Below are 13,727 nucleotides of genomic sequence, written 5' to 3'. Positions count from 1 at the left end.
AACATATCTTTTCTCCCCATAATTATTTGTTTGGGCTGATCTACCAAAGTAAGTTGAACTACCTGTGACAGTTCTCAGTCATGGAGTGAGAAAAATTCAGCAGGGAAACGGGATCTTTGACCCTCAAGAGTCTACAATGAGCATCAGCCACACTTGTAGACTAATCTACATTTATTTCATATTTTTATTCTCCCCATATTCATCAACTGTTCCCAAATTCTGCCACTCACCTACACACTAAAGGCGACCTATAGTAACCAATTTACCTATCAACTTTGTACTAAAGCGTTGTCGTCTAAATGGTCAGATGTGCCACACAAAAATCAATCAAAGTAATTCTCAGTATGTGACATAGAAATATTTATTTAGGTTTAGAGACACTTTGTATAGATTGCCCAAGTATTGCAGGTAGCCTCATGTTAAAAGCCAGTATGTGAAAGATAAATAACAGCTTAATATTAATGCTGTTTGGAAATTCAGTTTACCTTTAATACCTCCAAATCTAGCTTTAGTCTTTGGTTGTCAGATACTAAATCTTTATTTCTGTGTTCTGCCTGCTCCAATTGTGCCTCCAACTCAGCTTCAAGCTCCCTGCTTCCTTCTTGGAATTCTTCCAACTCTTCCCGTGTTTCCTGAAAACTGGATCACAAGTTCAAGAGGTCAGAACACAAGAGCAAAGGATGGTCAAGATAAACTGACAGGATAAATAAATAACCAACAACCTAATATGAATCAAACCACAAAAACAGATCATTATTGATGCAATTCAGTCCATCTAAATTAGGTGTAATCAATAAAAATAGTTATGCTATGATTGATCATTATTCGCCATGGACATGGGGCAACAAAGAAATCGAGCAGGATTATTATTAGAAGACTTTTTTTTAAATCAAGTGAAAAGAAATAAAGTTAACTTTTCAGCCCTGACGCATTAACCCTGTTTCTCTATCCACAGGTGCTGCCCAACCTGCTGAGAATTTTCAACTATTTTATTTCATTTGACTCATTACTTCTGAAAGTATTGGGAACCAGCAGCCTTCCTCCCCCCCACCACCCTAACCCACTCACCACAGTATGGTGTATTATAAAACAAGCTGACCAGGCAGCATCTAAATAGAAACAGAAAGGGAGTTAACATTTTGCTTCTAGCTTTCCAATTCTGAATATGTATGAAATTGTAGAGGAGAATGTAGGGGTGAGAAGAATGGGAATGTCTGCAATAGGGTGGAGACCAACAAAATCCATATAAAATAAAACTGTGTTGATGCCAGTTCAAAGACATTGGTTAATGCTTGCTAATCCCATTTGATGCATCTGGATAAAGCACAAATAGAGAGATTTAATAAAAGGCAGTGAAGATAAAATAAAACAAATATGCTGGAATATTTGCTGCTGCTCATAATGTTCAGCAGGTCCAATACCATCTGGGGGGGAGGGGGGGGGGAGAGGGGGAGAGACATGTACTTAACCTTGCAGGTTAGACCTTGCATCAGAACTGGCCAATTCTGACACAACAGAGGCTGGTTACATAAAAAGAAACTGCAGATGTCGTAACCTAAAGATAAAAACAAACCACTACAGGAACTCGGATCAGGTAAAAAGGAAATAGGACAATTGATGTTTCCGGTTGGGACTTTTCATCTGAACAAATCTGATAATATGGCCATATTACAAAGTCAAGCCATGGCATGCCTTCTTTGTGATTGTATCAAAGCATTGGAGATTGACACTAACAAACTTGAAGCTGCTCACGCTTTGCATTGCTGACATCGCAATGAGGATAGATGCACATTATTTTATCTTCTGCTTTCTGAAGTCCCCAATCAATTCCTTGGTTTTGCTGATGTTGAGTTCAAGTTTGGTGTTATGACACCACTCAACCAGCTGATCTATCTGCAAATCTATAAATGACTTAGAGCTGTGCTTAGCTGTACTAGCATGAGTGTAGACAAAGTGGGCTAAGCACACATCCTTGTGGTAAGTCTATGGTGACACACAGTGAAAAGATATGATTATTGATCTTTACTGACAAGATTTTTCAATGAGGACGTCAAAAATCCAGTTGCCGAGGGAGGTACAGAGGCCTAGTTTTAGAAGCTTGGTGGTTAATACTGAGGGAATGATGGTGAACTGTAATCAATAAAGACCAGCCTAATATATGGTTTGCTGTTGTCTAGATACTCCAAAGCACAGTGGGGAGCCAGTGAGAATGTGTCTGCTGTACACCTATTGTGGTGGTAGACAAATGACAGTGGGTCCAGGTCCTTTCTCAGGCAGAAGCTAATTCTAGCCATAGCCAACCTCTTGAAGCACTTCAATATGGTAGATGGGAGTGCTATCAGTCGATAGTTGTTGAGGCAGCTAACCTTGTTCTTCTTGGGCACTTATACAATTGCTGTCCTTTTGAACAGTTCAAGGCACTATGAGAATGACGATGTCCTTGAACGCTTCTGTCAGTTGGTCAACACAGGCTTTCCGTACCCAGCTAGGTACACCTTTGGAGCCTGATGATTCTGATAACAGCTTCTGAGGCCGAGACCATGGGATGATGTGGGGATTCGCAATAGTGCAGTATTATTCTCCCTTTCCAAGCGTACATAAAGGGCATTGAGCTCATTCAGAAGTGAAATATCACTGACATTTATACTGATAGATTTTCTCTTATAAGAAGCAATGACATGCAAACCCTGCCATAGCTGTCATGAAGCCAACTGTGTCACACAGAATTGTCTTTTCACTCTCACAATGGCCTTCTGTAGGTTGTATCTGGACTTATTGTAGGAATGTGGATCATCGATCTTGAATACCACTGATCTAGCTCTTAGCAGACTTCGAATCTTCAGGTTTATCTAAGGCTTCTGGTTTGGAAAATCTCAGTATGTTCCCAAAGACACAAAGGCTGTGCCCCTCCCCAAATCCTATTGTCAGGGGACTCACAGCAACACCCCACTCACCCCACATACTATAACACTAATCCCAGGCACAGTTTCCCTCACACATGCCAGGCAACATCCACCCTCTCTCTCACTAAACATATATTATTATGCTTTTCAGCCAATAAACTACTGCAAGTTTAAATTATTAAAAGCCAGTTACAAACACTGAATATCTGTATTAATTTAAATGGTGTTAAAATGGTTGTTTAATGCGTCTAGTGTGGTAGCATAGTGGGTAGTGTTTGTCGCTCTCACTTTCTGCTTCCGCCATTGGCCAGCAGTCTTGTGAAAAGGACAGATGAGAGCTGAACGTTTAAGTCTCTCCCTGCCTGTACATAGCTTCTCCCAACAGCAAGCCTCATGTAGTGCCTCCTCACTGGCGACACACTTTCAGTCTAGGCTGAGCTACAGAGAACGGGGAAGAGAAATGGCCCCTGCACGCATAGCACGCACACCCACCGGTGAGTGGACGCACCCTGGTGCTCGTGATCCAGATCCCCAGCAATGGGTAAATAGGACCACTGCCTTGTGGGCAGTCTCAGGAGAGATGAAGGCTATGGGAGCAAACCCAGACAACAAACCCAGAATGGAGCCCCTAGGATGGCTGGATGTCATTGAACGTCCTTCCGCAGCCAAACTGTTGCCAAACGTATTGCTTTATAAGCTTTCCTTTGGACTACACGAGTGAGGCCGAAAAAGGGATCTTGACGACTGGGCATCTCAGGATCTCCATTCTTTCCACCATCACCTGTCCTTTGAGACAGATGGATGCCAATCAACCAACAACCAATTTAAAATATTTCATTTATAAGGGAAAATTAAACTATAACACTGACATTAACATCTGAAAAAAGAGACAAAGTTTTCAATACTAACCCAAGTAATACAATCAAAAATTGATACCAAACCATGCTTCTATGATTATCTATCCACAGTACTGGCAAAACTTCAGCTTTACAAATAAACAATTGCACAATCTTACTGTCATCACATGTAAGTGCATCATATATGAAGTCACAAGGTATTAATTTAGGGAACTGAGTAAAAGGAATAAAAATATAGAATTGAGTCATACCAATTGAAGTTTTCAGAAAATTTTAAAACACATACATCAAGTTAGTCTAAATGTTTAATTAATACAAATACTGAGAATAAGAATGTACCATCTTAAACCCCTACTAGATGATAACCCAATGAAACCTAGACCTTTAGCTTATATACTAAATCTATTTCAACAAAAATGTACCATCAAATTAAATGAAAATTAACATCTTCTGACAGATATAAGGTCAAACTGTTGATACATTTTACCTGTAGTAACAGTACAAAATTGGCAATGACCAGCTTACTTTTTTTAAAAAAAAGAGGCAGTAGGGAAGGAGCAGCTTTAACATTAAAAATAACCATAAATATAATGTAAAAGGTGAGGGCCATTGAACAAATGAGTAAGAGAATGTTAACAGTTTCTAGAAAATGTCACTATATATGATTTTTTTAAAAACATAGTTTTTTTGAACTTTGCATGATGCTAGCGCTCATGGTTGAGAGCAGTAACTGAGCAGCCCCATTAACAATCTTGTTAGAAGTCTCTTAGCCCAGTATGGCAGTGCGCAATAGGACCATGTTTATTTGGTTGAGTCCACCCTCAGTTTTTGACTTGAGATAGGGGAGGCTGTTGATAATGGGTGAGCGCTATATTGCACAGAGGGGAGGATGGTAGCCTGAAGTGTGTTTTCCGAGCACTGAATACACTTGCCCATCTTTACTTTACTTTTATTGTCAACAAACAATTGATACTAGAGCATACAATCATCACAGTGATATTAGATTCTGTGGTTCGCGCTCCCTGAAGTACAAATCAAAGTAAATACAATAAAAATTTAAATTATAAATCATAATTAGAAAATAGAAAAGGGAAAGTAAGGCAGTGCAAGTCAGGTCTGGATATTTGGAAGGTACGGCCCAGATCCAGGTCAGGATCCGTTCAGCAGTCTTATCACAGTTGGAAAGAAGCTGTTCCCAAAGCTTGCTGTATGAATCTTCAAGCTCCTGAACCTTCTCCCGGAGGGAAGGGGGACAAAAAGTGTGTTGACTGGGTGGGTCATGTCCTTGATTATCCTGGCAGCACTGCGGTGCGTGTGGTGTAAAGTGAGTCTAAGGATGGAAGATTGGTTTGTGTGATGTGCTGGGCTATGTTCATGATCTTCTTCAGCTTCTGCTGGTTTTGTGCAGGACAACTTCCATATCAGGTTGTGATGCACCCTAGAAGAATGCTTTCTACGGTGCACCTATAAAAATTAGTGAGGGTTTTAAGGGACAGGCCAAATTTCTTCAGCTTTCTCAGGAAGTAAAGCTGCTGGTGGGCCTTCTTGGCAGTGGATTCTGCTTGGTTAGACCAAGTCAGGTCATTTGTGATATTCACCCTGAGGAACTTAAAGCTTTTGACCTGTACCACTTGCGCACCACCGATGTAGATGGGGTTGTGCGGTCCACTTCTTAAGTCAACAACCAATTCCTTCGTCTTGCTGATGTTGAGGGATAGGTTATTGTCTTCGCACCATGCCACCAGATTCTTAATTTCCTCTCTATACTCAGACTCATCATTACCCAAGATACGGCCTACAATTGTGGTGTCATCAGCAAACTTATATATAGAGTTTGATGGAAACTTGGCTACACAATCATGGGTATACAGTGAGTACAGCAGGGGGCTGAGTACACAGCCTTGTGGGGCACCGGTGCTCAGAGTGATTGTAGAGGAGAGCTTGTCCCCTATTTTTACAGCCTGGGTCCTGTCTGTGAGGAAGCTGAAGATCCAGCTGCAGATCTGAGAGCTAAGACCCAGGTTCCAGAGCTTAGGAATCAGTTTATTTGGAATGATGGTATTAAAGGCAGAGCTGTAGTCAAAGAAAAGAAGCCTTATATATGCGTCTTTATTCTCCAGGTGTTCTAAGGAGGAATGTAGTGCCAGAGAGATGGCATCTGCCGTTGACCTGTTGCTCCGGTAGGCGAACTACAAAGCATCAAGGTTGACAGGTAGGTTATGGTTGATGTGTGCCATAACCAATCCCTCGAAGCACTTCATAGCAATTGATGTCAGAGCCACAGGTCGATAGTCATTCAGGCATGCCACCTTGCTTTTCTTCAGCACCGGGATTATCGTTGCCTTTTTAAAACATGAGGGGATCTTAGACTGAAGTAGGGAGCAGTTGAAGATGTCAGCAAACACTCCAGCTAGCTCGCTTGCACAGTCCTGGAGAACCCGTCCCGGGACGCCATCTGTACCCTTCACCTTCTTTGGATTTATCTTCAGGAAGGCTCTTCTAATGTCTTCTTCAGTGACGATGAATCTCGATGCTACCAGGTCCAGTTCATCAGGAGGGGGCGGGATGCTCCTTTTCTGTTCGAATCTTGCGTAGAATACTTTAAGTTCATCAGGAAGAAAAGCACTACAGCTGTTGATATTCCCAGCCTTTTCTTTGTGCCCCGTGGTCTCATTTAGACCCTGCCATAGTCTACTGGCATCCCTCTGGTTAGCCTGGGCTTCCAACTTGGCTCGATATTGCCTCTTGGCACCCTTAATGGCTTTCCGGAGTTCACGCCTGGATTCCATGTAGCAACTGGTATCCCCAGACCTAAAAGCCGCAGCTCTGGCCTTCAAAAGGGACTGGACCTCATAATTCATCCAAGGTTTCCAGTTAGGGAATACCCGGATCGTCTTGTGAGACACACAGTCCTCTGTGCATTTCCAGATAAAGTCCGTGACAGCTGAGACATACTCATCGCGGTTAGCTGCTGAGTCCTTGAATACTAACCAGTCCACCGATTCAAAGCAGTCACGGAGGAACTCATCCGTTTCCTCTGTCCAACGTGACACCACTTGTGACACCGTGATCTCCTGCTTCAGTTTCTGTTTGTAAGCCAACTTAGGGGTGTGATGTGAGCCTCTTCCTCCCGAATTACCTCCCTCAAATTCCCCTTACATGCTGACTGAGTTACAGACTCTACTGGTGTGGTATAAATTTCGGAGGGAAATTTTCATTCTAAAAATAGTCCAGTGTGGCAATTTTTGAAGAGGAGGTATGAGATGGAAAAGGAGGATTCTAGGCTTAGCCCTACAGACAGTTCTGATATGGTTAATGACGAAGAATTACAAACTTCTGAGTCATTTAATTTCACTAGTGCAACGAGACATTAAAAAAATGTCTTTACAATGAAGGCTACTTATCAATGGATTTTACATGGACTGGTGATCCAAGCTGTTCTATTCCATTGTGCTTTGTCTGTGGCAAACAACAAGCACAGGTTTCATATGCTAGGCTTGTATTTGAGCCTGATCATGTCACAAAGTAGAAAAATGTTTTTTCAGAGTCTTGTATAAAATTGTGTCTTAGGCTACATTTTAATTCATATTGCTTTGGCTTATGGTTTTTTAGTAACTTTACTATTCAACATTGTCAATAAATTTTCATGTTGTAAATAGCATTAATTAAATTAATAAATAACATTATTTAAATTAAATCTACCGAGCCTACCTTTAGAAAAATTAAATTCCATTTTGGCTTAAGCCTGTTATTTAACGGAAACTTATTATGTTTGCCTTAAGAGTTTTTTTAAAAATATATGAAAGGAAATATATTAATTTCAAGAAAGTTGGCTAAAAATTCATCCTCTACTCAAAAGAACATTGACAATTACTTTTGGATTATTTTATCCACAATTTACAGATCACACTAACGTACCATGAGCTGTAGATTTAATAATTTTTATGCAGGGGTTCTCTGAGACCTGAAAAATATTTTGCGGATTCCTCCAAGGTAAAAAGATTGAGAAAGACTGCTTTAGGGTATAGAGTATCCACAATGTAGGAATATTACTTTGTATCTACTAATAACATTGTCTTTAAATCTATAAACAAAGGAGCTACCTAAAAATGTTTACATAATTAACAGTTCAATTCTCAGACAGCTGCTTACAATAAACATTGCACACTCCTTACTGCAACAGCCAACTTATGCCCACCTAAAGCACACAGGAGAACAGCCCATTGATCACTGTTTTGATGGAACTGCTTTAGCTACAACTAACTGAACATCACATAACCAACACCAATACATAAGATTGGACTTAGGACATTTCGTTAAGAAATTTCTGTAATGTCGTCCTGCCGGGGTAAGTGATCCAACTCTGACATCCACATTATTTGTTTTTGTACAAATAACATCTCCAGCTATTGAAGACTCATTCTTCCTCAAATTTAGGTTTTGCTGAACTGTTTGATGCAGTACGTGGTCCAATGCTGCCTTGAAATCAAGGACAGTTGGTCTTCTCTTCTGGGATTCAACTTTCTTGACACTATTTTGCACTAACACTGAAAGATGTATCGATAGATAGATAGATAGATACTTTATTCATCCCCATGGGGAAATTCAACTTTTTTTCCAATGTCCCTTACACTTGTTGTAGCAAAACTAATTACATACAATACTTAACTCAGTAAAAAATATGATATGCATCTAAATCACTATCTCAAAAAGCATTAATAAGAGCTTTTAAAAAGTTCTTAAGTCCTGGCGGTAGAATTGTAAAGCCTAATGGCATTGGGGAGTATTGACCTCTTCATCCTGTCTGAGGAGCATTGCATCGATAGTAACCTGTCGCTGAAACTGCTTCTCTGTGTCTGGATGGTGCTATGTAGAGGATGTTCAGAGTTATCCATAATTGACCATAGCCTACTCAGCGCCCTTCGCTCAGCTACCGATGTTAAACCCTCCAGTACTTTGCCCACGACAGAGCCCGCCTTCCTTACCAGCTTATTAAGACGTGAGGCGTCCCTCTTCTTAATGCTTCCTCCCCAACACGCCACCACAAAGAAGAGGGCGCTCTCCACAACTGACCTATAGAACATCTTCAGCATCTCATTACAGACATTGAATGACGCCAACCTTCTTAGGAAGTACAGTCGACTCTGTGCCTTCCTGCACAAGGCATCTGTGTTGGCAGTCCAGTCTAGCTTCTCGTCTAACTGTACTCCCAGATACTTGTAGGTCTTAACCTGCTCCACACATTCTCCATTAATGATCACTGGCTCCATATGACAATTTACATTACAATTTCAGTTAAAAACAACTGTACACCAAAATTTATCGCATCATTGTGCAGGTGTACAGATCCTCAAGGAATGCCTCCATTGTTCGGGGTCAACCATGGATGTTACACCATAAGATATAGAAGCAGAATTAGGACATCTGTTCCATCAAGTCTGCTCCACATTTCATGTCGGCTGATCCAGTTTTCCTCTCGGCCACAACCTCCTGCTTTCTCCCTATATCCTTTCATGTCCTAACACGCTGGAGGAACTCAGCAGGTTGGGCAGCATCTGTTGAAACGAGCAGTCAATGTTTCGGACCGAGACACTTTGTCAGACCCTGATGAAGGGTCTTGGCCCGAAATGTTGACGGCTCGTTTCAACGAATGCTGCCCAACCTGCTGAGTTCCTCCAGTGTGTTTGTATGTGTTGATTTGACCACAGCGTCTGCAGTGTACTTTGTGTTTCCTTTCATGTCCTGACCTCTGTTGCAACCTAGCTGTCCATACATAAGCCTGTATGCAAAGCCAGGGCAGTATGGAGAGCAAGCCGCTGCCCATGCAGCAGGCTCCCCTCTCCACACAGCGATAAATCCAAAGGAACAGCAGAGACCAATGCAGTTTGGCACCAGTGGCATAGAGGAGCTGCCAGTCAACGTTGAACTCAATGTAGGACTACTGCCTTAGGGACTCCAACTCTGGATTTTTCCTCGGAGTTTCTCCTGAAGCCTTCCCCAAGAGTGGGTATAGCCACAAAGCACTGGAGGTTTGAGGTCAGGGTTTTCCTTCTCCTAGATGAGTTGCCAACCACAGCTGCTGAGTTTCATCTGCCTGGAGTGGTGGGTTTTAAGACACGAGTAATCTGCCTTTGCCCCTTCTTCCTATCAGCAGAAACAATTCCACCAGGCTAAGTCACATGTAAAGGCCAGGAGCTGGACTTAGATGTCAGGGGCTATTTGAGATGCACACCATTGGGAGAGCATTTAATAGGTAGTGGGAGCATAACCCCCCACCCCAATCCTCCACCCCTGCTATGACAACCTTAAGGTACCAATAGATCCTTACAAGCAAAGAATAATTTGACTACCAGGTGGTGTGCAACAACAAATATATAGAATTAATACCAACCTTTTCTTATATTTCAGGGCCAAGTCTTTCCAATACTTAATTTTTTCTTCTGGGGTTGCAAATTCTGGGTTTTCCTCATCCATGATGAAATGAGCCTAAAACGGCAAGAAGACATAATAACTTAAGTTCAGAATAATTGCTGGAGCAAGGTTAAGAACACAAATCAAGCCCTGCAACCTTTTGTAATATATTTTTAAATAGATCTCATAAAATTGCTAAAAATCAGAAGCCAATACCAAAAATTTCAAGAAACAACAACCATTGACTGAAGACAAATGTATGTGCAATTAGAGTGATGTCAATACTTTTGCCTAATAATTTCCCTTCAGCCAACTCCCAAAGTAATGAAAGATATGGCAAGAGACACTAACAAATTGTATTTACTCTCTCATAACCCTCTCACTGACATGCAGATTGGACTCTTGGCTCCAAAACTGACATCATACCTCCAAACAGTGAAAATAGAGTTGAATTCCAGAAGACTAACTGTCCTTGATTTCAGGGCAGGATTGGACCAAGTCCTGCATCAAAGCATTTCAGCAAAATTTAAATTTGAGGAAGAATGGCTCTCTAATAGCTGGAGACATTCTTTGCACAAAATCAAATTGTTGTGGATGTCAGAGATGAACTACTTCTCCTGGCAAGTCAACATCACAGAAGTTTCTTAGGGAGTGTCCTAGGCTTGATCTTGTGTACCATCATTGGTCTTCTCTTCCCTGTTGATGCTCGCTAGTGATTTAACAGTATTTTATTTCAGAGACAGGTCATTCGTAACCAGTCAGATGGTAAATTAACCCGTGTCTACTTGCAACTCGTTCAGGCACAAATTGTTAATAGATAAATATTATTCTAGTCTATTACCATTTAGTACATTTCTAATAAGCCAAAATCTAACCTGTTATTAGTGACATCTAAAAGATATTACCAGCACCAAAACAACAATCATCACTCAGTGGTAAAACACTACAACACAGAAAACAGGTTTTTCAGCCCATCTAATCCATGACAAACTATTATTCTGCCTAATCACATTGATCTGCTCTCCATACCACTCCCATCTATTTACTTGTCCAAACTTCTCTTAAATGTTGAGATCAAATCCACAACCACCACTTCCACTGGTAGCTTGTTCCGCACTCTCACCACCCTCATACTTTGCCTTTTATCTTTAACCCATGATCTCTAGTTCTAGTCTTATCTAACCTCAGTGGGGAAAAAATATGCTTGCATTTACCATATCTATACCCCTCAAACTACCTTTGAACTCTTTTTTCTGAAGTTTTGGTGTTGCCTGGAAAAAGAAACATCTCCATATATACACAACTTCACTAATCCTACAAATTTACTTTGGATTACTGTCAGTTTCTAAAGATGATGAATTTTTTTTGTATTTTTTTGCACCTTCTTCAATGCTTCTATAAATAGTCAAATATCTCCATTAATCTAACCATCGCTTGGTAAATTTACCACAACTCCTCTGCAGTTTACATTTATCTTACTGAGAAATTAAACCAAGAGCTTTGTTTGATCATTTATGGACTTATTGACCTTGAACATTATCTTTAATTATATGCATTGCAGAGAGTACACTGGTGCAACTAATAGAGGTTCTGCCTCACAGCTCAGCAATCCAATCCTGAACTTCACTGTTTGATTCCCCTTGACAACATATGCATTTTCTGTGTTCTGGTTTTCTCCCAGACACCAAAGACTTGCAGCTAAGTAGATTAACTGGCTGCTGAAAATTACCTTTTGTGCATAAACAAATGGTAAAATCTTGCAGAAGTTGGTGGAAAAGTGGGGAGAATAAAATAGGAGCAGGGTATTTGGATGTTCAAAGATCAATATGGTCTTGGTGGTCAAGGTGCCTGTTTACATATTATAGGACCCTATGCTCTCTCTCTTTCTTTCTGTAACTCCAGAATCCCAGATTCCTATTAAAATTATCTATACTAAAGTTAATTTGATATTTATGCACACATTCTTCTATATTTTCTAACTCGTCATCTGCATTAATCGCAATTTTCAATTTAGCATTGATTGCAAACACTGAAATTGTTCTTTTGATTCTAGAGAATTTAACTATTTATTCAAAAATAGACTACTGTGTAAAAGGTCTTTTCCACAACAATCATTCTTCTAAAAAGTGTCCAAGTTATTCAAAATAATCTATTCAACTATAAACCATTTCTCCATCCTCTCAACGTGCTATTTGAATTTGTTATTAGCTTCATAGATTAAATAACAACTGATACAATTGATTTTCATTGAGGGAACAGCATGCAGAACAATCAAAACAGCATTTCCAGCTGTTGAAAGCATATCTGGAATCTCACTACACCAGCTTTAGCACATTAAAGTATTTATCAATGGCCATCAATCCTATTTAATCATCTGCAAAATTAACCTATTGAACTGTGCAATATAGATCTTGTCTCTAGCCTTCCAATGCTGTAAATGAAAGATGACTTACTAGATTTACATCTGGATTTAAAAAGAACACTAACTGCAGCTGAACTAAATAGCAAACAAAACCAAATTACAAACAGTATATCATCTATTCAATAAGTCAGAGGCAAGCAAATCTAACCATGAATATGAAATTCAGTGAGTATGTCATGGCATAAATGTAAATAATCGCCGTGGAGAGTCCATGTCAACCACTGCAAACTTATTTACATTCATCCTACCTTAACCCATTTTGTTCTCTTCACATTCCATAAACTACAACTAGAATCTCTCATCTACAATTTACAGTGACAATCAATGTACTAATGTAATGTACTAATCAATGTACTGCCTTTGGGCTGAGAGAGGAAACTAGCACATCACAGGTCAGGATCAAATCTGGGTAACTGGGGCCATGAGGCAGAAGTTCATTCAGCTGAACACACAATGCACCCATGAAAAAAAATCAATCTTTTGGTGTCAAACTATCGAACATATTAAAACACAAATTCTTGACACCCACTAATCTCCTGAAGGCCAAAAGTCAACTTCTCCATACTTCTCGTACACAACCATGCCACCACTTCTCAGACTGTCACACAACTGATCTCCTTTAAGGAATTGTCCTCAACTCCCTAACACAATCTGTCCAGTTCTACCTCCTTTCCAGGAACAAAAAATCAGACTTCCCTGGTGGTTCATCTTAATTGTAAGAAAATTTATCTTTACATATTACAACTTTTTCTTGATCACCCCCCTTAATCAGTGTCTTTCCACCTACAATAAAAATATTGCATATGTTCCTTACTCTTTTAACAGGTTCCAATTTTATTTCATAGAAATCTAAACTTGAAAAACCTCCATCCTCCAGAAGCAGAGAGGCCTGTTTCTTTCTCAAATAGAGGCCAATCCAGTACATAAATACATAACAAATTCACCACTGACTCCACTTACAAAAATAAGTTGCAATAAAAGCTAGATGTGGTGCAATCAATGCCCTCTTTTGACAAGTTATAAAACACGTTTTTCAGGGCATCAATAACAATATCCATTTCCTATACTGAATCCGAACCAGAAAACAATTTACTTGACTACCTACTTCCAATGTTTTCTTCAGTGTAGCCCTTC

At 40.1% G+C, this 13,727-nt stretch overlaps 1 protein-coding gene across 6 annotated transcripts in view; it reads right to left on the bottom strand.

Moving 5' to 3' along the window:
- ndel1b (nudE neurodevelopment protein 1-like 1b) overlaps positions 1-13,727 on the bottom strand; it is a 51,440-nt gene that overhangs the window by 22,463 nt on the left and 15,250 nt on the right. For all 6 annotated transcript variants that reach the window (XM_073025928.1, XM_073025929.1, XM_073025926.1 and 3 more), the window contains exons 2-3: positions 10,152-10,246; positions 486-639 (exon numbers count right to left, since the gene is read on the bottom strand). In XM_073025928.1, coding sequence (XP_072882029.1) covers positions 486-639; positions 10,152-10,234 — 237 coding nt within the window. In that variant the 5' untranslated portion in view covers positions 10,235-10,246. The remainder of the gene's footprint in view (positions 1-485; positions 640-10,151; positions 10,247-13,727) is intronic.

Source organism: Hemitrygon akajei, chromosome 22, assembly GCF_048418815.1.
Source record: "Hemitrygon akajei chromosome 22, sHemAka1.3, whole genome shotgun sequence".
Lineage (NCBI taxonomy): Eukaryota > Metazoa > Chordata > Chondrichthyes > Myliobatiformes > Dasyatidae > Hemitrygon > Hemitrygon akajei.
The sequence above is the reverse complement of the archived record's forward strand: the minus strand, read 5'-3'. Positions and strand labels throughout refer to the sequence as shown.